The 20,574-nt window shown below is 48.7% G+C and overlaps 1 protein-coding gene across 1 annotated transcript in view; it reads left to right on the top strand.

Annotated features, from left to right (window-relative positions):
- Positions 1-20,574, top strand: part of LOC149353843 (uncharacterized) — a 615,886-nt gene that overhangs the window by 579,137 nt on the left and 16,175 nt on the right. The window contains exon 8 of the mRNA XM_089575872.1: positions 19,170-19,315. Coding sequence (XP_089431998.1) covers positions 19,170-19,315 — 146 coding nt within the window. The remainder of the gene's footprint in view (positions 1-19,169; positions 19,316-20,574) is intronic.

Here is a 20,574-nt window from a genome sequence, read left to right as displayed (position 1 = left end):
GATCACCCTCTCTTGACATGCGCGCCTTCAGGATTTTTATGTGCGGGAAGAGCAAGGGAGTGACAGTGACATGAGGCCGTATGCTGAGGTCGCGGAATTCGACCCAGTCAAGTAAGGCAAGACGAGGTCAGGGAGGTTCCTGATATTCCATGAGGCAACAATAAAAAGAATCTTCGAAGATGGCAGAGTAGCCTAAGACATCAGTAAATGATGCTTCTTTGTTGCGCCCGCCGCCACTTGCTCGATTTCCACTCAGGGTTAGAGTATTGTAGTTGTTTTTCTTTACTGCGTTAGCAGTTTAGTCTCATTTATCAAAAATTCAAAAAATTCCGTGGTGTGTGTGTGTGTGCGTGTGCGTGTGCGTGCGTGCGTGCGTGCGTGCGTGCGTGCGTGCGTGCGTGCGTGCGTGCGTGCGTGCGTGCGTGCGCGCGTCCATGCATGCGTGCGCCTGAGCTTGTGTATGCACCCGCGTGCATAATTTGGTGAGCGCACATCCGGGCACTCACTGGCAAAAAATTGACTTGAAATTGTCTGTAATGCGAGATTTAAACACAACTCATCGCACGCCGCCTGGCATGTGGCATATTACGCTGCAATAGCCACTCTTGAGGTCTTCCCGTGGCAGCCACCTTCCAGGTGGCGTTTAATTCGCTCTGCTACTTGGACAACCGGTTACGCCGACTACGACGCGGAACGCGGGTACGGGCGCATAAGAGCTGCGGTCTAAAATGGCCCATCTACCTGCAGCCGATCTACCTGAGGTAGAATGCTGTGAATGCTGCACGTGTGCCGTCGCAAAGTGTTCCACAAAACAACGCCAACAAGCATGAAGCCTCTTGCATTTGCAAACGAAAACGCTAGCGAATCCTGCCGCCGCAGTGAAAAAACTTGTTTTTGAGTCGTCGCGGTGGTGAGCGGCGAGGTTCCAACAAGTTGGAAATTTTCGCTCGGACGAACGCGCCGCTCAGTCATTCGCTTGCATGTGAACCAACACATACCTCAGACAAAAACAACCCGAAGCGAGGGTTCTCGCACAGCTTCCGCCCTCACCGTTCGACCACGCTTTTTATGTGGCACTCTCGGTAAAAGAAGACGCATTACGTGCGCTGCTATTGACGAGGGTGGCGCTGGTGAACACTCTTGAAAACACAGTTGAACAAAAATAAAGAAAGAAAAGCTGAGCATGGTGGCAATTTCCACCACCCCGTTTCAAAGGGGGCGCTCCTATACATTCATCCATCCATTCATTCATGGTTCGGTTGCACTACACATAAGTGCCTCCGAAAGCCAAAACGATTAGACAGGCGTCGCCGCAGCGCGGAAGTATCGGGTACCTTAAATTTCCTGACTGTGCTCTTTTCTTTAGACTACCTGTATGGCTTCTCCAGAAGGCAGACGACTGAGGTACTTACAGGGTATTTGTTTCCTGTACTGTTGTATCGCCAACCTTTTCTGGAGTCCCTTAACAACAGTGCTTTAAAATGTGTTAAGCGAATATACATGTATTTCTTCTGCTGCAAAAACGTTCTTCTTTAAAGTGCACACATAGACGCTGCCTGTCAAGGCATGACTTCATGCTGAGGAGATGTTTGTGCCATGGATGGTGAATTGGCGCTTATGCAATGAGCCAAAGACCACTGACCATTTTTTTTATTCTGTGCAATGATGCTACGCTCTTCTGAGACATAATTACGGCGAAGGGCGCTGCAAGCAGCCGTCTCGAACAGACGCACGTTCGCATCGCTCCGACTTTTTGAAGCTTTTTGGCCCGGACGTTTTTGGGCTAGGCTCCCAAAAATGAACGGGCCACCCCCATCGTGTTCCTCTCCACCTGTGGACGACGGTTTCAACGCTTCCGCGTCAACGACTACCCCAGGAAACCATCCGGATGCATCGGATACGCCTACCGCCGAAGCCGCCAACATGGCTTCGCAGCAGCCTCGGCAAGACGCCGCGGTAACATCGTTTTGCAGCGGCACAGATAACGCGGCCCAACCTGACGCCGTGCTCGGCGCCGACGAAAGCATGGCAGATGACGAAGCCATTCAAGTGGTTGCGACGATACCTGTCTCCAACCCATTCTCTGTTCTTTCCACGGAAAACAAGCCGGGAAGCGCCCCTTCCGAGGTAGGATCTTGCACTTTTCCGTTTTCGAAATTTGCCAAGCAACCTAGGATGGGGTCAGGCACCTCGCGGATGGCTCAAGAAAGCACTCGCTTTGAGAACAAACGACACGGCGTAAAACATGCCCACTCGCAGATAGCTATAAATGCTCGCTTCACGGATGCGCATTATCGATCGCTAGGCTGTGCCTCAGCGTCCATAGTCACCCCTATGGGCAGAATCGATCAATTGGCTGATAATGATCATACTGAAGAAGATGATTGGCAGCCTGTTAGGCGAAAGAACAAGGCCGCAGCCGCCGATCCAATCAGTGTTAAATACACTGATAATTAAGCTAACCTCACCTGGACAACTAGGGACACTCCCCGCACACTGGCTGCACGAAGCTGTTGCTAATGAGCTTCGGAAAATTCATTTTCACTCTGGCTTTCAAGTACGGCCTCTTGAACGAAGCAATCAGTTTGCTGTCGACATATCGCATATGCATGCCAGATACCATCTGATTGGACTGCAGTCTCTCCTAATTTCTGGAAAGGAGACACCTATCCAAGCTTATGAAACCATACGCCCCGGCCAGATACGCGGGGTCATTTATCGTGCCAACGGGTTAACAAGCGAACAGCTCATGGCAAACCTCACGTGCTACTCGTGCAGGATAATAAACGCCAGGCCTATGGGCAAGAACGGAGCAGCTCTAATCACGTTTGAGGGCTCGAGACTTCCCCGAAAAATTCATCTGTACAGCATACTGCTTCCGGTGACACCTTATCACCCGAAGTCTATCATATGTGAGACCTGTCACAAAATCGGACACAGGGCAATTTCGTGTCCACTGGTCGACCAACGTCGATGCTCGTACTGCGGTCGCCTTGCACATGGAAACCTCGAGGTTTGTCCGACGGAACCACTATGCCGCAATTGCAGAGGTCCCCACGTAGCCACGGACCCAAAGTGCCCTGCTCGGCGGCAGGCCACAAAAACCTTGAGGAATGGCATTTTCCGTCGTATCCGAGTATCGCGACGAAAAGAACGCGAACAACAAGCCGAGATTCTACGTGGTAACCAAACGGTGTCGACGACGGCGCCCAAGAGCCCTGTCAGTACACAGCAATCAGCCTCGGAGTCAATTGTGCTTGTTAATCAGGACTTCCCTCCACTACAAAGTCAGCCGAAGCAGAAGACACGTGACAGCGAACATAAAAGTAAACGGCAAGGCGCGCACAAGCCCTCCACACAATCTGAGAGCAATAGTCAAAGGAATGCCACCTCATCTCTAACCGCAGTTTTTGAGCATACCGCGATGGCACCAAAGCAAGCGCGCATTCATCGGGCTTACGCTGAAACACTCCGTGATACGCAACGCGACGCGCAAACGAATCTTGCAAAAGATAGTTCGTGTACGCTACACTTAGATGAAAACCAGCTCACGCGCATTATCGAACTGGTCACTGCCGAGGTGATCAAGCGTATGCTCCCACTCTTGGGAATGTCACAGGTTTCTCCGAATCAAGAGCCCGAAATTGGGCACACATCATCTTCACTTCCGCGTACCTTTCAGTTTAATAATGGCAGGAATTAGCGAGAAACCACATGACATTTTTGCTTCGGACTCTCCTATATGGTTCTTGCAATGGAACTGCCGGGGAATCCGTCGCAAACAAGCGGAACTTCAGAGGAGACTGTCCATCACGCCAACGCCTCCTCTAGCTGTCCTGCTTCAGGAGACTGGCATTAATAAGCCCAATCTAATAGGGTACAAACCTTACTGCACCCCTTCCATAGAGCACCGGCGTCCCGGGCCAGGATCGCGATCTGCGCCTCCAATAGCCAATGGGCAGGCATGCGTTCTTGTTCTGTCGCGCACGGCCCACACTGAACTAGATACTTCCGCGTGGTGCACGCAGACGCAGGAGGTAGCGGGAGTACGCCTTAGCTTAGATGGCGACCAACAAGCCTTAGTTTTTTCAATCTATGCGCGATCATTCGGTACTACGACATATCGAGTAGATATGTCTTTTGTAGAACACTTCTTAAGGATATATCCCCAGGATCGCGTTGTAGTTGGGGGTGATTTTAACGCCATGCACAGCAGCTGGGGATATCATCACTCAGATGCTAGGGGAAGGCACCTTTGGCAGCAAATTGTCAGAGCGAAACTGACCATAGCCAACGACCTCACGCTACCTACTCGCCTTGGCCAGCACAAAGGTCAACAAGACACTTCCCCCGACTTGACACTAGTGTCTCATCCCAGTGAGATCCTATGGTCGAGGGCTGATGATGTCATGGGCAGTGATCATTATCCCGTGGTGGTCTCATGGGCTCCTCGAGGGCGAAAGTCATTACAGCGGCAACAACGCCGTCGAATAGAGGAGCACGTCTCATGGGACGATTTTCGTAGAATGCTCGGTACGGTGAACGCTCCCACAGGGTTAGACGAGCTCATTACTCAGATCAGCGATGCCAAGAAGAAAGCTACAACGAAGCTTTCAGTCAAGTTTGATGCCCCAAAGCCGGATTCCCACCTTTTGAATCTGTGGAATCGTAGGCTTCGGGCTCTCAAGGCGTATCGCCGATCAGGCCGGACACCCCATCGGAGGCGTGCTCTCACTCGCATCAGTCAAGAAGTTGAGAAGTATACTCTGCAGCTCGCTCTCCAAGACTGGCAGCTGCTGTGCCACTCACTCAATGGAGCAGCTAACTTATCGAAGGCCTGGCACATATTTCGAGCTATCCTTGGACGCAAGAAGCCAATTTCCCCTGCCCAATGCATGGCCTTGAAATTGAATGTCTCCCCGGCGAAGTTAGCTATACAAGCAGGGAAGGTATTTTTTCCCCAACCTGAAAATGCAGATGTCTTGCCTGCGGACCCCGTATCAGGTACATCAAACGATTACGACGTTCCCTTCACGTTAGACGAACTGGAGGCAGCTCTGTATGACTCCAATCACAATAGCGCCCCAGGGCCGGATGATATACGCTACTCAACACTTCTGAACCTTCCCAAGTCACATAAAGTTGCCCTCTTGAAAGAGATGAACAAGTACTGGGCCAACGGTGATCTTCCTCTTGCCTGGAAGAAGTCAGTGGTAATACCAATTCCAAAACCTGGCAAGCCAAGTCGAACATTACAAGACCTCAGGCCAATATCGCTGACGTCCAACCTTTGTAAGGTCATGGAACGTATGGCTCTAAGAAGACTTGAATGGTACTTAGACAAGTACAACGTCCTGTCTCCTATGCAAGTAGGTTTTCGTCGAGGGCTCTGTGCCCAAGACATTCTCAGAAGGCTTTATAACGACGTTCTCGCATACCCTAGCAGCGCACAGCTCCGAGTGGTTGTTGGGGTAGACGTCAAAAAGGCGTTTGATTCCGTGCCCCACTCGACCATACTTCGCCGGCTACAGGAAGTGGGGATAGGCGGCAACCTCTACCGCTTCGTGAAAGCCTTTCTTGCAGAAAGAACTTTCTCGGTAATGGTTGGAGATACTCAGGGTGAATGGCAACATAACCAAACAGGTATCCCCCAAGGCGCTGTCATATCACCGGCTCTTTTTAACATTGCTATGTCAGGTCTCCCGCCAATGCTGTCGTCGATACCCGGTCTTAATTTTGCCGTGTATGCGGACGATATAACGTTGTGGACTAATTCAGGGTCCCCTGCAGAGCAAGAACTAGCCCTACAAACAGGCCTTAATGCCGTCCATGAATACATCAAGAAGTGTGGAATGGAAACCTCTCCCGAAAAAACCGAGTATGTAGTTGTCTTAAATGGTTCGCGGGTACGAGCCGAGGCCGAACGCAAACTTATCTCTCTTCATTTAGGGCACTCAGTTATCTGCCGGAAACAAACAATCCGTATACTCGGCATGCTTATTGACGAGGATGGAGGAGCCAAAAGCTGGCTTCACAACACGATGCATAGCTGTCATCAGGCATTACACCTTATGCGCCGCGTCTCTGCGCGTGGATGGGGAATCAAGGAGGTGGGGCTCCGTCAGATTACCCTGGCACTCATAACATCAAAAATCCTGTACGCATATTCGTACATGCGGCTTAACGCAACCCAATGCCTTCAGCTTGAGCGAATCAATCGCAAGGCGATGCGCCTGGTTACTGGTCTGCCGCAGTACTGCCCAGTAGTGAACCTACACGCATGCAGCAAAATCAATGCCCTACAGGATCTGGCAGAGCAGCAATCGCTAGCCCAGCGAGTCCGTCTCTCCACAACGGCGGCTGGCCGACAGATCCTGCGGGCATTAGGCTACAACGTTGACAACTTAGAGCCACTTTCGTCCGCTGCCCCGCCATGGGAACTGATCGACTTAGTAGATGGTATGCCATTACCAAAGAATATGAGTTCGGCTAATCCTCAAAGGCGCAAAGCTGCCGCCAAACGGCACGATAAGACATCATACAAGTTAGCCCAGGAAGGAGCCATCCAACTATACACGGACGCCGCTCAGTTTCAACATTGTGCCGCTATAGCTTGTCACGATTCTGTGTCAGATACCTCAGTAGTTCAACGGCTTTCCGAGGAACACACCGTCACCAATCTCGAACTCATGGCCATACGACTTGCCATTACTCGAATTGTAGAAAGACAAGATCCGGCTCCTTGCACCTACCATGTTTACACAGATTCACAAGCAGCGTACACCGCCTGCCGCGCAGGGGGAGCTGACTATGCCGTTCTCAACACTATTCGAACAGAAGCCCGTCGCCTGCGAGAGGAGGGCTACACTGTCATTATCAAATGGATTCCTGCACACGAAGGAATCACTGGAAACGAAAAGGCACACCAGGCAGCGCGCGCAGCAGCTCTTTCCGCACCTTTGCCTGGATCCACATTCGTTTCCGCTTCTTGGCCCCCTGATGACGTTGCGCACCCGTCATCGCCCCATATGGATAGGGCGGAGACATGTCATCGCGCACAACGCTATCGTCGCAGCATACTCCAGCACTTGGCCAACCCTGAGCAACTATATCGCCGTCCACATAGCGCATTAAGGAGAGTGGAGGCAGTGCTCCTTCGCCGAGCCCAGACCGGCCAGCTTCTATCACCAGCGAAGTTGCACCTCATAAACCCGCGCTCATACCCGACTCCTCAGTGCCCGACGTGCCCTGCCAGAGGCACGGCCGAACATCTCCTGTGGAGCTGCCCTACCTTTGACGCAGTACGGGAAAGAGCACTCAAGTCCCTGGGCGGGCTTCGACCTGGAACCCTGCAGGAATGGGTCGATCCGCCATCGCACATCGGGCCATCAGACGCACTCCGGCTCTGGCGAACTTTTCTTTCCTACTTCAAGGAAGATGAAGGGCCAGGCCATCACTTCGCGGAGCCGACCTCGGGACGACACTACCTCGAGGAAGAAGTGGACACCGGTCCCCAACCCGCACTCCGACCTTCACCCCCACCCCCATCCTCACCCCCACCCTTAACCACTCCCCCACCCCAACCTCCATGAAGCACCTTAGTTCTGCCGCAAGGTATCGGCCTACTAAATGCAGAAATAAAGACGTTTAAAAAAAAAAAATTACGGCGAACGTACACTTGAGAAGGACATTGAAATCACGCGGAGTAGTACTCGTTTTTTGCCAGAGGAGAAAGACAGTGTTGTGCCGAGTGGTCTAATTATGTTGATGGGACTGTTTAGTCTCTGGAAGAGCCGCATGATGGACCACCACGCCGAATAACCGCGGTCATCGAAGCTTTTGTTTCGTGAGCACTGCGCTTTGATGCGCGGACTATATGTTGCCCTGGAAGGGCCGCCTTGTTGGCCTATGCATGGGTGTGCCTCTCAGACTTTTTGTGCTTAAGGAGGTGGGGACGTGCAGGGGTATGGTGGGCTCGTATTACACAGCTTGGGGTTTTGTGGCATGGGCTTACTCCGATTTTCCTTTTCGGCATTATTTCCATGTAATGAAAAAAATCGTCGCCGTAGCTCAATTGGTAGAGCACCGGACGCAAAATTAGGAGGTCAAGGGTTCGGATCCTACTGGCGGCATGTGTTTTTTTTTTCAGTTTAATCAATTATCGTTAAAAATAATTGCTCTTTAGGCTCCCATTGATGAACACCACACATTATTTAAAAAAAATACTTCCCCTATGCTCCTTGGTTTCGGTTATTGTTGGCTTCCCTCATGTGCGGCAGCGAGAGGCAGATATAAGCCGCCCGTCAGAGAATTCAAGAAACAGCAGTCTCAGAACGGCGTCACGAAGCTGCCCGCTAGCGATTGGCATTTTTTTTTTATATATATATAAGCAGAACAATTTTGAATGCATCGACATAACACAAAATCACTTCATCGCTATTACATTTCATTTCAGTAGCACCTTTCTAGGCGTTTATCACACCCCAGCGAGCGCATGTATTTCCGCATTGCGTCTTTGTGTAATCACTAATTTTTTTTTCTAATTATCGTACCGCTGCTACATGCCCGCCTTTCATTGCTTATTTCCGTCGCTTGCAACGAAGAATGTTCCGATTCTTTAAACGCATATGCATATTTCGTTGTTTTGTAGTAATAGTATTATGTGTGTTCTAAGGCGTCAAAGCGGCGCGGAGTCTATCAGGAACGCTGTAGTCCATGGAGGACTCCAGATTAGCGTAGACCATCTGGAGTTCCTCAGAGTGCACTCACATCGCACAGCACACGCGCATTTTTGCATTTCGCCGCTATCAAAATGCGACCTCGACACCGGTATCGAACCCGCGACCCTGCAGCATTAGCAGCCGAGCACCACAGCCACTGAGCCATCGTGAGAGGTCGTATTCATTATCTCCTGTCTGAGACAAAGAATGCCTCAGAAAGTAAATGTTGCACAACGTGATTGGGTCATTGCGCCTATACTTCACGTATTTACGGTACTCCAAAAAAAAGAAAAGGGAAAAAGGGAAGCTATTCTCACTCAGTGCTTTACGAGTTAAAGCAGTGCTAACAATGTGTGTAAAGCTGTACGTAAGCATGTAAAAAAGGGTTACTATAAAATACAACGTTTCACATCAATCTGGAGTAAAATACTTAAGAATTATCAAAAGCACATTGCGGAAACGCCAATTAGCTTTCTTTCTATATACGGGACTTCTTTCAGTTTTGTTGTTGAACTGGATGCCATTTCTACTGGATGCCATTTTCGCACTCCATAGCGCCGACAGCTTTCGGTGGGTAAATCTACGCGCTGGCACATGCCATTTGGTCAAAAAAACAGAAAAAAAAGTATGCCATGTTGCACAAAATGTGCTGCTGAACAGAGTCCCGAACCGGTTCGGAACGGTTCCTTTGAATCGTTCCGAACCGGTTCGGCACCCTGGTTCCACAGTGACGAGCGCGTCTATAGGCACCCTGCACCCGCCAGGCACCGCCACCGTCGAGGCTGCGTTCAGCTCCCCCGCGCGGCCAGTTCCTCGTCCCTGTCAGGAAGGCTCGCCCCGCGACTTCGAAGGGATGGCGTCTGCTAGCGGCTGCCGCTGTTCGTAGAGGCGGGATTTTCACCTATTCATTCATGAGGCTGAAAAATTCTTTCGAGGAGCGAACGTCAGAAAAGGAACGAAGTTTTTTGAAGCAGGCCATGTACACAATGTGAAATAGGTGATGTCGTGCGACGGGAGCGAATCTACCTCCCCGGTGCATTGCGCAGATAAGCATCACTGCGCCACCGAAAACGATCAGATCAACGCTAAGAAATATTTCTATCTAATGCCTGTCAGCGCTGCACTCACTCAATTTTTTTTTATGTAGCTATCTTCCCGTAGACAGCGTGTAGCCGCCAGCTGCAGTTGCAAGGCAGGCAAATGTAAACACGCTGCTGCCGTTGCCGTGTTTTTGGAGCGGTGTAAAACGCTCTCCAAAACGAGCCACCTGCAAGCCTGGGGTGTTCCTGTATTTAGAAAGGCTTACCCTGAACTTTCAAAGACGACCAGGTGGCATAGCATTGAAGGTAATTAGAAAACTCCAGTTTCTGAGCGAACGGCGCAAACCTGACTTCATAACATTCTCGTTTGCCGCACCTCCGGTGTTCGATGTGGAATACCCTGTCCAAACTACGCCTTGAAATGATGTGCCAATTGCGTAATCTGCCACTATTATTTGCTCTTTTTTCAGCAACTGCCACGCCATATCGTTACAACACGTGCGTCAGTATTTTGGTTATATGAACTGTACAATGAACGATCTTTTGCAAGCAGAAGAGAATGCAAGCTGCGGCGAAGCGTCTGCGCGCACTGAAACTCCTGCGGAAAACATAAAGCTTTTTGACTGGAATTCTGCAAAAAAGGGGTATCCTGGCTATTTCACGCAGGATTCTTGCAGAAAGCTTGTGCTCAAAAAGCAGAATTTCATTGCAAGGTTTGTTTAATTTCTACGCATTTAGTAGAGGTGCCCTGATTCTTCGACATTAGGATTTATGATTATTGTACAAAATTATCACCCAGTCGTTCAAACGTGGAGGCAAAGATTTATCAGGAGCATGTTGCCGTTGCCCTTAAAACGTGCCCTTACTGTCGAAAAAGACGCTGGACGACAAGGCGCAGTGGAAGCGAGCAAGGATTCCGCGCATAGCTGAAACTAAGGTAAACGATTCTTTGCAGCGCAAAATTTGGGCTTCTTCCTCAGGTGTGACTGCGGGCGAGTTTCGGCGTGGCTTTTTGAGCCCACATATTGTTGACGGCCAAGTCAATGACCGAAAATCGTGGGTGCAAGAAAAGGGAAGGGTTCCCAGAGAGCCATTAGCATTCCTCCGAGTGTGCTCAATTTGCCATGAGTCAAAAACCTGTCTAGGAGGTAATGCATGAGTCAAGTAAGCGTCTTCCGCACGGGTTTGACCATTGTTTGACCAGAAACCGCGCGCGCGTGTTGCCCGTCGCGAAGGGTGGGCCGTCTCCCAATGTCGCGTTGGAAATCCATAAAACCTTGTCCGAGGCGAATTTCTATATGTATTATTGCATCCTACAACACAGCAATGTGTCCTGCTGTTGTTATGTGCCATTTTGAGCTCGGGAAGGAGGCGCACAACTGCTTCGCGACGGCGCGCGCAACACTGCGAGAGCTGTGAGGCTGCCGCCGCCTTCCTGACAGGGACGCGCGCGCCGCCGCCAGTGGCGCGCGCGTCGCGCGGGAGTTAGATGCGAGTTTCCGGAGGGGCAAGCGACGGCGATGGAGCAGCAGGTTTCTCGCAGAGTTTCTTTCCGTGACTTATGAAACCCAAAACTGAGTAACGCTAACTTCTGTGCTCTTGGCTGCAACAGCATTTGTCTCAGTTCTCCGTTGACCAAGTCTTGCCGCTTTCCGACGCGACACAGGAAGCACGAACCGCGAAAACTTTGCGCGGATTGAAATTGTTCGTTGTCAGAAGTAAGTTCTTTTTGCTATATTCCTGCGTGGTTATTTTCATCACGCATGCGTTTGTTGTCGTCTTAAAAGATCTCTAAAAGGCGGCCTTCTTGTTCCATATGTGCTCTTTGGAACGAAACAATACAGTAAGTTAAAATTCTTTCGTTTCTTTTGCCGCGGCTCCTTTGTCGTCGGCCTGTGACGCTATTTCTGCTCCACTTTCAGTCATACGTTCCCTCACGTGTGGGCATTGCCGGATTCGAAAAGCGTAACGCCTTTATTCAAGTTGCCAGCTCGAAAGAAATCTTCGAGGCTACTGGCCGGCCGAAACGCCTCTGCAAATTTACAAACACGCTATATAGCGGACGCCGGAGGCGGCTGAAGTATCGCCTGCGCAGTCGTCTGTTACAGTGTTTTCATTCGCATCATGCACAGCTGGCTACGCTGCCCAGTTCGAATGACTGTATCAGCAAATGTCGCACACCGCTGCATGAGAGACTCCGCAAGAAGCTTTCGCGGTTTGGGGAAACACCCAGCGGATATAGCTCCTTTCGGGGCTTTGTCCGGCTTCACAAAACACATTTATTGCGGTATTTTAAAAATAGATTGCCATCGAAATGGCGCTGCATACTTCGTCACTGCATCCTTCAAAGTGTTCGCCAAGTGTGAACGAAAGGCTCCCTCCATAAGCAGGTAGTGAAACGAAAAAAAAAAATTGTTCGGAAAGCTTCGTTTGCGCGTGTTTCTATAAAGCCTGTTTCACATGCAAGCGAAATTGCTAGCGAATTCTGCCGCCGCGGCGGAAAAACCTGTTTCGAGTCGCCGCTGCGACGAGCGGCCAGATTCCAACAAGTTGGAAATTTTCGCTGCGACGCGCCGCTCAATCGTACATTCGCTTGCATGTGAACCAGCCTATGGGTCGCTCTTCCGTCCGGTATCCACAGGCGAGGTAGAAACACGCGTGCTCGTATATGGCGGTGTTTTAAGTATACATCACCTTCGACATCATGTTTCATACTTTAACAACCGTTGTATAGGGTGCACTCGGCTTTCCTTCACCAGGGTACGGCATCATAGGTGCACCATGAAATCATAAAACTGCAATCGAATTTTTTTTCTACATGTATTCCTATGGGGCGCTGACCCACTAGTGAAGCAAAACTCGCCACCGGTGGAGCTGAACGCAGCGTTGACGATGGAGGCGTCTGGCGGGCGCAGGGAGCCTAGCGTGCGCTACTCAGACCCGCAGTTTCTGTGTGGCGCTTGTGGAGGGCCAGAATTCATTGCGTTGCGGCGCCTACGAGAATCATCTTCTTGAAAATCTAGACAACGATATGGCTATGATTAATGGTTGGCTATAGAAACCTCTATATACACTGAGGAGCCAAACCTCAAACTCAGGAAGCAAGTATTGATGTCAGGTAACCAACTTAAATGCTAACCCGCTTTAGGTGTTTGTCGATATCCCCCACAGGGTAGTTCTCGAGGGAAACTCAGAACTGCTATTCATTACCTTTGAGTATTTCGAAATGAACCCCACACCTTATTTCTCTGCTGTTTCGCTCTCATTGTCCGGATCTGCAGTCAGTACATGCAGTGCTCCATTGGTAAGCCGCCCATATACCATTGCCCAAAATATACATTCAAAAGCCACCATGATATACAGCACAGTTATTTGCGCGCGGGTTACGACCTCTTTGCGTGGAAGTGCGCCGCGCTCCATCTCCCGTGAACTGGACGGGTCTGCATGGCTAACGTGGGCTCCTCCTCGCGAGTTTTGCCCGTGACGATGCGGAACTCCGAACAAGGAGCAGTGTGCTGGCGTTAGGGAGACGCCACTTACAAGAGGAACCAGCAGGAGCAGCAGCAGCACCTCGGACGGACGACCTACAAGCGCGAGCAGCTCGGCCGTCATGGTGAAGGCAATGGCATCCGGGGTGCTGCCCGAGTGTCACCATCGCACCGGTGGCGATGCACGGAGAGCAAGCTAGATGCCTTGCTGAATCGTCGGCTGCACCCGAGAAGATGTGTGCAATAATATTCAGATTAACAAAAAGGCACACTAGATTTCGGTTCATAAACGCACAAACAAAACACTCGTGCATCAAAAGTTGGTCCTCGTCAGTGCTAGGTCATCATTACCACCATCATCAGCCTGACTATGGCCACTGCCGAACAAACACTCTCTCCCATATCTCTCCATTAAACCTTGTGCTGCGGCCGACGCGGCAACCTTGTCACAGCAGACTTGTTAATCACATCTGCCTTCATAGCACTCTTCCCGGGTAATTAAAGCGTACACGAAAAGTGGGAACTATAAAATCTGCTGGTCGATGGATTGGAGTTTAGGAGGAAGAAAAAGAAAGTTTTGACGGAATCTTAGCGAATTTAGTTCAATTTGAACTGTTCTTAACTGCGCTCTTACATTTGCTCTCATATGACAGTTCCCCATTTCAAACAAGATTTACATCTGAGCCCTGACTGCACAAGCCACTTTTGCTGACATGGTAAGTAAACTAAGTCGCTATAGTAGTATCAAGAATAAAAGTAGATAGGAAATGCTTCGTCGCATCCTTTATCAACATTCAAGTCTAAAATAAGTGATGTGCGCAACATTTTTAGATCATCAGCACATCTCTGACAGTTTTTTTTTTCCTTTCACAAATACGAAAAAAATTTGTACTCTTTTCATACATGTACAGGTATTTAAAATACCACACCGCCGCCTCTACCAAGGAAGACAGCTTGAGGTACTCAATTCTGGAAAAAAAAAATGACTCGTCTCACACGACTGCGGAACAGATTTCAGTCCTTTCCCTTATGAGTCCGCGGCGTCACTTTCGCTTACTGCCGTGCTTCAAAGTCTATAACTTGCGGTGTGAACTCACGGAACTGAGTCGAGAGTTCATTCTGACAAGACTAAGGAACTACACAGATAAGCATGCTGAAATTTTCGCCCTGTGAGCAGTACAAGCAGCAACAGATCCTTGCCAAGTTAAAGTTCCTTTTCAAGGATCCCGATGTACTGTGACTACTACACACTGGCTCCTCCATGAATGGTGCGTGCACCTCTAGGAAAAACTTACTCCCTGCTATGGGCAAGTGGCTTTAATGCTTATGCCAAACTGAGTAGGCATAGATAAATCTTGACTATAGGCTTTTCTGAACCGTTTGATTGCTACACGGATGTATTTCTCTGCGGTTATCGCTTTAAGCCAGCATGAAATAATGGCACGAGGAACAATGAAGTGGCTGGGCTGTCTGAAAAGTTCCAGTACCCTAAATCACGATTTAACTCCTAGAATACTGAAACCAATCTTGTCGTCTTCTGTGGGTGCCTAGTTACGTCGTCTTTCAATCTCTAGGTGCTGAGTAGAACAGATGATACCTATAGTTTTATACTGACAACGTATTAAGGAGTCGTTTCCGCACGAGATAATTTACAATTACCAATCTACCACTGCATACCGATTCGCAGTTTGTGAAAAATGAACAGTTCCGAACTGCGTGAGTACGGAGAATTTGAGAAGGGCAGGCAGCGCCAAAACATAATGCGTGGACGCGTTGAGGTGTTCTTGGCAGCTGGCAGTTTTACGTCTAGATTTTCCTAGGTAGCCGCCGCCGCCACGCAGCCCCACCCCATCATATCTATACGTGCTAGCTTCGCGAAGGCAGTCGCAGCTCAACCACGGCCCGCGCCCCCCTCCCCACAAGCTGTCGCATCAGGTTGCATTCGGATGTGTCGTAAGGTCAGGGAGTCCTCATAACCCTCCTGGCGCAGTGGCGCAGCGCTGCGCTCCCTGACTCCCTGATCCTGCTATGGTGGGTTTATTTATTTATTTATTTATTTATTTATTTATTTATTTATTTATTTATTTATTTATTTATTTATTGTTTCCTCAACGGTCCACAGGGGACATTACATGAGGGGTGGGCAAACAAAAGAGTTAATATGAACACAGATGGTCTTCAATGGCGGTTTTGAATAGAACACAATTGATGATGGTCGCCACTTCGGATGAAAGGTCATTCCAGTCATTGGCTGTTCGAAGAAAAAATGACATTTTATATGTTTCGGTGCGGGCCCGTTCAGGGTAGACGGTGTTAGGGTGACTATGACAAGAAAAGCGATGAGCGCGTGTTATCGGGGCAGTTTCATGATCGGAAGTGTGATAAAATTTATGATACAGCGAAAGACGGGCGGTTTTACGCCGACAGGCCAGTGTTGGGAGATTAAGCTGAGATTTTAGTGCTGTAACGCTAGTATAATGAGAGTAGTCTGAGCAAATGAATCTGGCGGCGCGGTTTTGGACTGCTTCGAGCGTGGTGATTAGGTTAGTATAGTGGGGATCATATGCAGCACATGCGTAATCAAGTTTAGAAACGTATGAAAGTTATGTAAGCAAGCAGCTTAATGGGAGGGGGAGCTAATGATAGGTTACGGCGCAAATACCCTAGAACTTGATTAGCTGAATTGGTGACGTGGTGAATATGATGCGTCCAGGTTAAATCTTTACTTAAATGGATACCAAGATACTTGTATGAGTCAACGGACGAAATAGGATTGTTGAGAATTGTATAAGTATTTTCACGGTGGTTGCGCCGGCGATGGAAAGAAATAAGTGACGTTTTACTGCTATTTAGGGACATGAGCCAGGTACTACACCATTCTTCGACGCGTGCGAGATCTTCTTGAAGAATGGTGGCATCGGAGGAATTATGTATTGGGCGGTAGATAACGCAATCATCCGCAAAGAGTCGGACATTAGATCTGATGTTAAAGGGTAAATCATTTATGTAGATAAGGAACAGAAGAGGGTCTAAAACGGTCCCCTGAGGGACGCCAGACAAGACAGGGGAGAGGGATGACGAGTGTGAGTTAGCATGAACAAATTGATAACGATCACTATGGAAGGCTCGAATCCAATCCAGAACTAGGGGATGAAGGTTTAGGCGTGACAGTTTAAGAATTAGGCGCGCGTGTGGGACTTTATCGAATGATTTTTCGAAATCCAGAAATATTGCATCCGTGGGAATGTTACGATCTAGGCATGCGTGTATATCATGAAGAAAAAGAACAAGTTGCGTGTCACAGGAATGGTCTTTACGAAAGCCGTGTTGGTTAGAATGAAAAAAATTACGAGATGATAAAAACTTGGCAGTATGAGAATATATGATATGTTCCATAATTTTACAACAAACACAGGTTAATGAGATTGGCCTATAGTTAAGTGGTGAAGATCTGTTACCTTTCTTGTAGACTGGAATGACCTTCCGAATTCGCCTGTCCCGTGGTAATGAGCACGAAGAATATGACTGCTGAAAAATCAGAGACAATATGATACTGCAGAGGTCTTTGGTGTTTTTGAGGATTTTGGCATTGATGCCGTCAATACCAGCGGATGAAGAATTTTTTAGTTTATCGATGACCATGGCGATGCCGCGCGGTGCAAATGCAATGTTATCCATAGGTGTGTGAAGAAAACTGGGTGCATCAGGGAGGTTATTAAGTGGTTCGTCTGTGAATATAGAACAAAATGCGTCATTTAGAATATTTGGAACCTCTGATTCGGAAGAGGAAACACCAGAATTGTCAGTCAGAGAAATTATGCTAGAAGTGGAAGGGCAAATAGTTTTCCAGAAACGCTTCGGGTTTTCATGCAGCATGTTAGGCAAGGTGGATGAGTAGAAGTTATTCTTAGTTTTGTTGACCTCGGTATCGTAATTAGCAGCGGCAGTGTAATATTTCTCCCAGGCGGTAGCCGTGCCTGTAGTTTTAGCTGCACGAAATAATCGCTTCTTTTCGTTATTTAATCTTTTAAGTGTTTTGTTATACCATGGGGAGCCAGGACGTTCTGTTACGGTTATGGTCGGGATATGTAAATTTATTAGGCGTTGCATTTCGGACTTAAAGAGTAACCAGTTAGATTCAAGAGAGCGTAGTGAAAAACCAGACGAAAAGTTATCAAGGAAAGCAGCAAGATCGCGGTTAAAGCCAACGTAGTTACCTTTATTATAGAGGGTAAGCGTTTTCTTGATCTTTTTCGCGTTTCGCAAATCACAAGAAAATGTAGCATGAATGGCCATGTGGTCGCTGAGCCCTTTAATGTAAGTGATGGGTGAAAAGCTATTAGGTTGTGATGTCAGCACAAGGTCCAGAATATTAGCAGAATGATCTGTTAAACGAGTTGGACGGTCGATTATTTGATCTAATCCAAACGTGAGGCAGGTGTGAAGAAATTCACACTCAGGGTTAGATTTTGAAAGCGTGGAAGCGAGATCAGACCAGATGATAGATGGAAAGTTGAAGTCGCCAAACAATAAAATTTGAGTATTGGTATAAAGGGTCGTTAGCGTGTTTAGGGCATCATGAAACAAGGAATTAAATAAAGGATCATGGTTTGGGGGGCGATAACATATACCAATGAGAACACGTGGATAACATGCATTACAGCAGAGCCAAACCATTTCCAATTTGCTTGAAATTGTCACACGTGAACAACGTAATGAGCGATCAGTGGCAATGAGAACCCCCCCCCCCCTCATTTCGCTACGATCTGCTCGAAATATATCAAAATTTGGAAGGGAGGGTAATATCTCAGTGTCGCAAACAGCAGAGGTAAGCCAAGTTTCGGTTAACAGAATTACGTTAGCAGAACATGATTCAACGAGGTTACATAAAGCATCGCGTTTTGGGATCACACTACGGATGTTAGTGAATAAGAATGATAATGGGGAACGGTAGGTCTGCTTCGCAGTGTGTTTCTGTTAAAGTGGTTGCTAGGGTTTGTGTTCAACTACATGATTAGTGGTGCGGTCAAATACATAAGTCTTACTTTGGTGAATAAGTGCCTAGTCGGTGGGCACGTTCAATGCTGCGAGGTTCGAGAGATATGTTTAGGTACTGGCTGCAGTGTTCAGTGATTATTTTTTCTGAATCTTGCCACAATTCATTGCCCGAATCTTTTATACCATAAAATACTAGATTGTTTCTTCGTGCTCGGTTTTCCATATCGTCCAGTTGGGCAGTCAGTGCTTCCATTTCAGCCATGCATTTAGCTGTCGTAGATTTTATATTTTCGACTTCAGGTTTTATTGAGGAGAAAGAAGCGCAGTCTGCTTCGATTTTAGAAAGGCGGTTATTCACTTCAGTGAAAGCTTTTTCGTGGTCGGATAAAGATGATTTGATATATTTTATTTCAGTAAGCATTGTTAACTGCCCGTTCTGGACGTCCTGAATGGCTTTAAGCAGGTCAGATCGGGTTGGTTCAGTAGGTCCAGGATTGGATTCGACATCACCAGCCATCAGAAGCAAGTCAAAAATTACACAAGAACATTCATAGAAAATACTACATGCACAGTTTGGGCTTGGCAGCACGAATAAAAGGCGGTTACTTGAGCGTTTTGCATACAAGGAATGGCGATTGCTCACCTGTACAAGCAAGAAGGGAAAATTCCGAAGGTAAGTGTGGCCCATCATTTCCGTGCCGCCAAGCCCACTGAAGGTCGCTTTGCTGTGGAAAGGGTTTATGTAGACATGCCGAAGTGGTGATAACTGGATCACGAGGCAGGTTCCCCGATAATGTGGTTGCAGTTGATGTGATTGATCCAGGGCAGGAAGACGCACATGCGCAAGTTGGGATGCGCGATGGTCAGATGCGTTGGCTACGCGGCAACGGCACTCGTCTGAGAGATGTTGTTCCTGCTCCCAGGGAAGGCGTTCCAAGGCTGGAACGTGAGCACGGCCACCGCTGTCAACGAGGGGCATCGGTACATGGCGTGGCACACCGGCAGGGTCCTGGAAGCGAGCGCAGCAGAGGCCAAGGAGCTGTACAAGCAAGAAGGGAAAATTCCGAAGGTAAGTGTGGCCCATCATTTCCGTGCCGCCAAGCCCACTCAGCGATTGTGCTGCGATTGTTGGGTTTGTGCCACCTCGCGCGAACAGACATGAACTCACCCTGGCGCGCGCGTGCGCACGTACAACGAGGAGGGTCTTCTCTCAATGGGGCAAGTGAGGCTTGCGCCTTAAAAGAAGTTTGCGAGGAAGGGGGGGTGAACGGCCGGACAGGCTTCGAAGTAGTGTTCAATATCTTCTCTTCTACGTGTGGCGTCGCTGTGACGTCTGGCTGCACTCAGCAAGGCAGCGCCGCAGCTTGCTCGCACTGAAATGTAAGTCTCATGGCTATTACTCATTGTGGGCAAGCATGAATTCGAGCACCATAAAAGCGACTACAGATAATGCTTGGTGCCCTATGACGAGTTCACTTGTCAATGACGCTGCGTCTACAAAAGAAACCCAAGATGAAAGCACTATGCGGCAGTAAAGTACTGCTTACAAGGTAAATGTGTGGTTGATGGTTTATAGGGGTTTAACGTCCCAAAGCAACTCAGGCTGTGAGGGATGCCGTAGTGAAGGGCTCCGGAAAATTCGTCCACCTGACCACAGGGGAGGAATTAGGGTAGCCTTGGTCAGAAAATTGCCATGGCCGAAGTCAAAGTTTTTCTTGTGCTCAGGGTTTTTATCTTTGCCGCTCCCCGGAGACGATCGCATTGTTTCTTAGAAATGCAACGAGTTTGCATTGTGAGGATTTTAAAGCGGAAAGGCACACAAAATCGAACGAAACAAAACAGTGTCGACGTTTGCTTATTCGTTTTTTTTTTCGCCTTGACACGACGGCATCTCTAAGAGTGGAGAGGACAATGTTTCACACCAAACGAGTAACGATAAAGTTTGGTTTGGTTTTATGGGGTTTAGCGTCCCAAAGCGACTCAGGCTATGAATAGCGCGTTTCATCACGTAGGACTTGGTGCGGCGGTCTTTCGCTTTGTCCGCTAGTTGGCGAGGAATGATCTGGAGTGGCAAATTGCGAGGGCATTGCATCATTTTTCACGCCATCTGGGTTTTAGCATCGCCGTTTGAAACTCGGCAGTTTCAAATCAATTTTTTTCGCGCCGTGCCAGCTGTGAGGCCTACGGCTCCGCTCATGCGGCGTCGTTCTGTTGTCACAAACGAGCTTGAGCTGACGACACGTATGCCTTATCGCAAAGTACCACGCTGATGGGACAGGATGCTGGTCACTGATAGGTGCGAACGCAACAGTAGACACCTGCGGCCTC

This window comes from Amblyomma mixtum, chromosome 3, assembly GCF_055824585.1.
Source record: "Amblyomma mixtum isolate Tamu chromosome 3, ASM5582458v1, whole genome shotgun sequence".
NCBI lineage: Eukaryota > Metazoa > Arthropoda > Arachnida > Ixodida > Ixodidae > Amblyomma > Amblyomma mixtum.
This window is presented reverse-complemented; position numbering and strand designations above follow the sequence as displayed.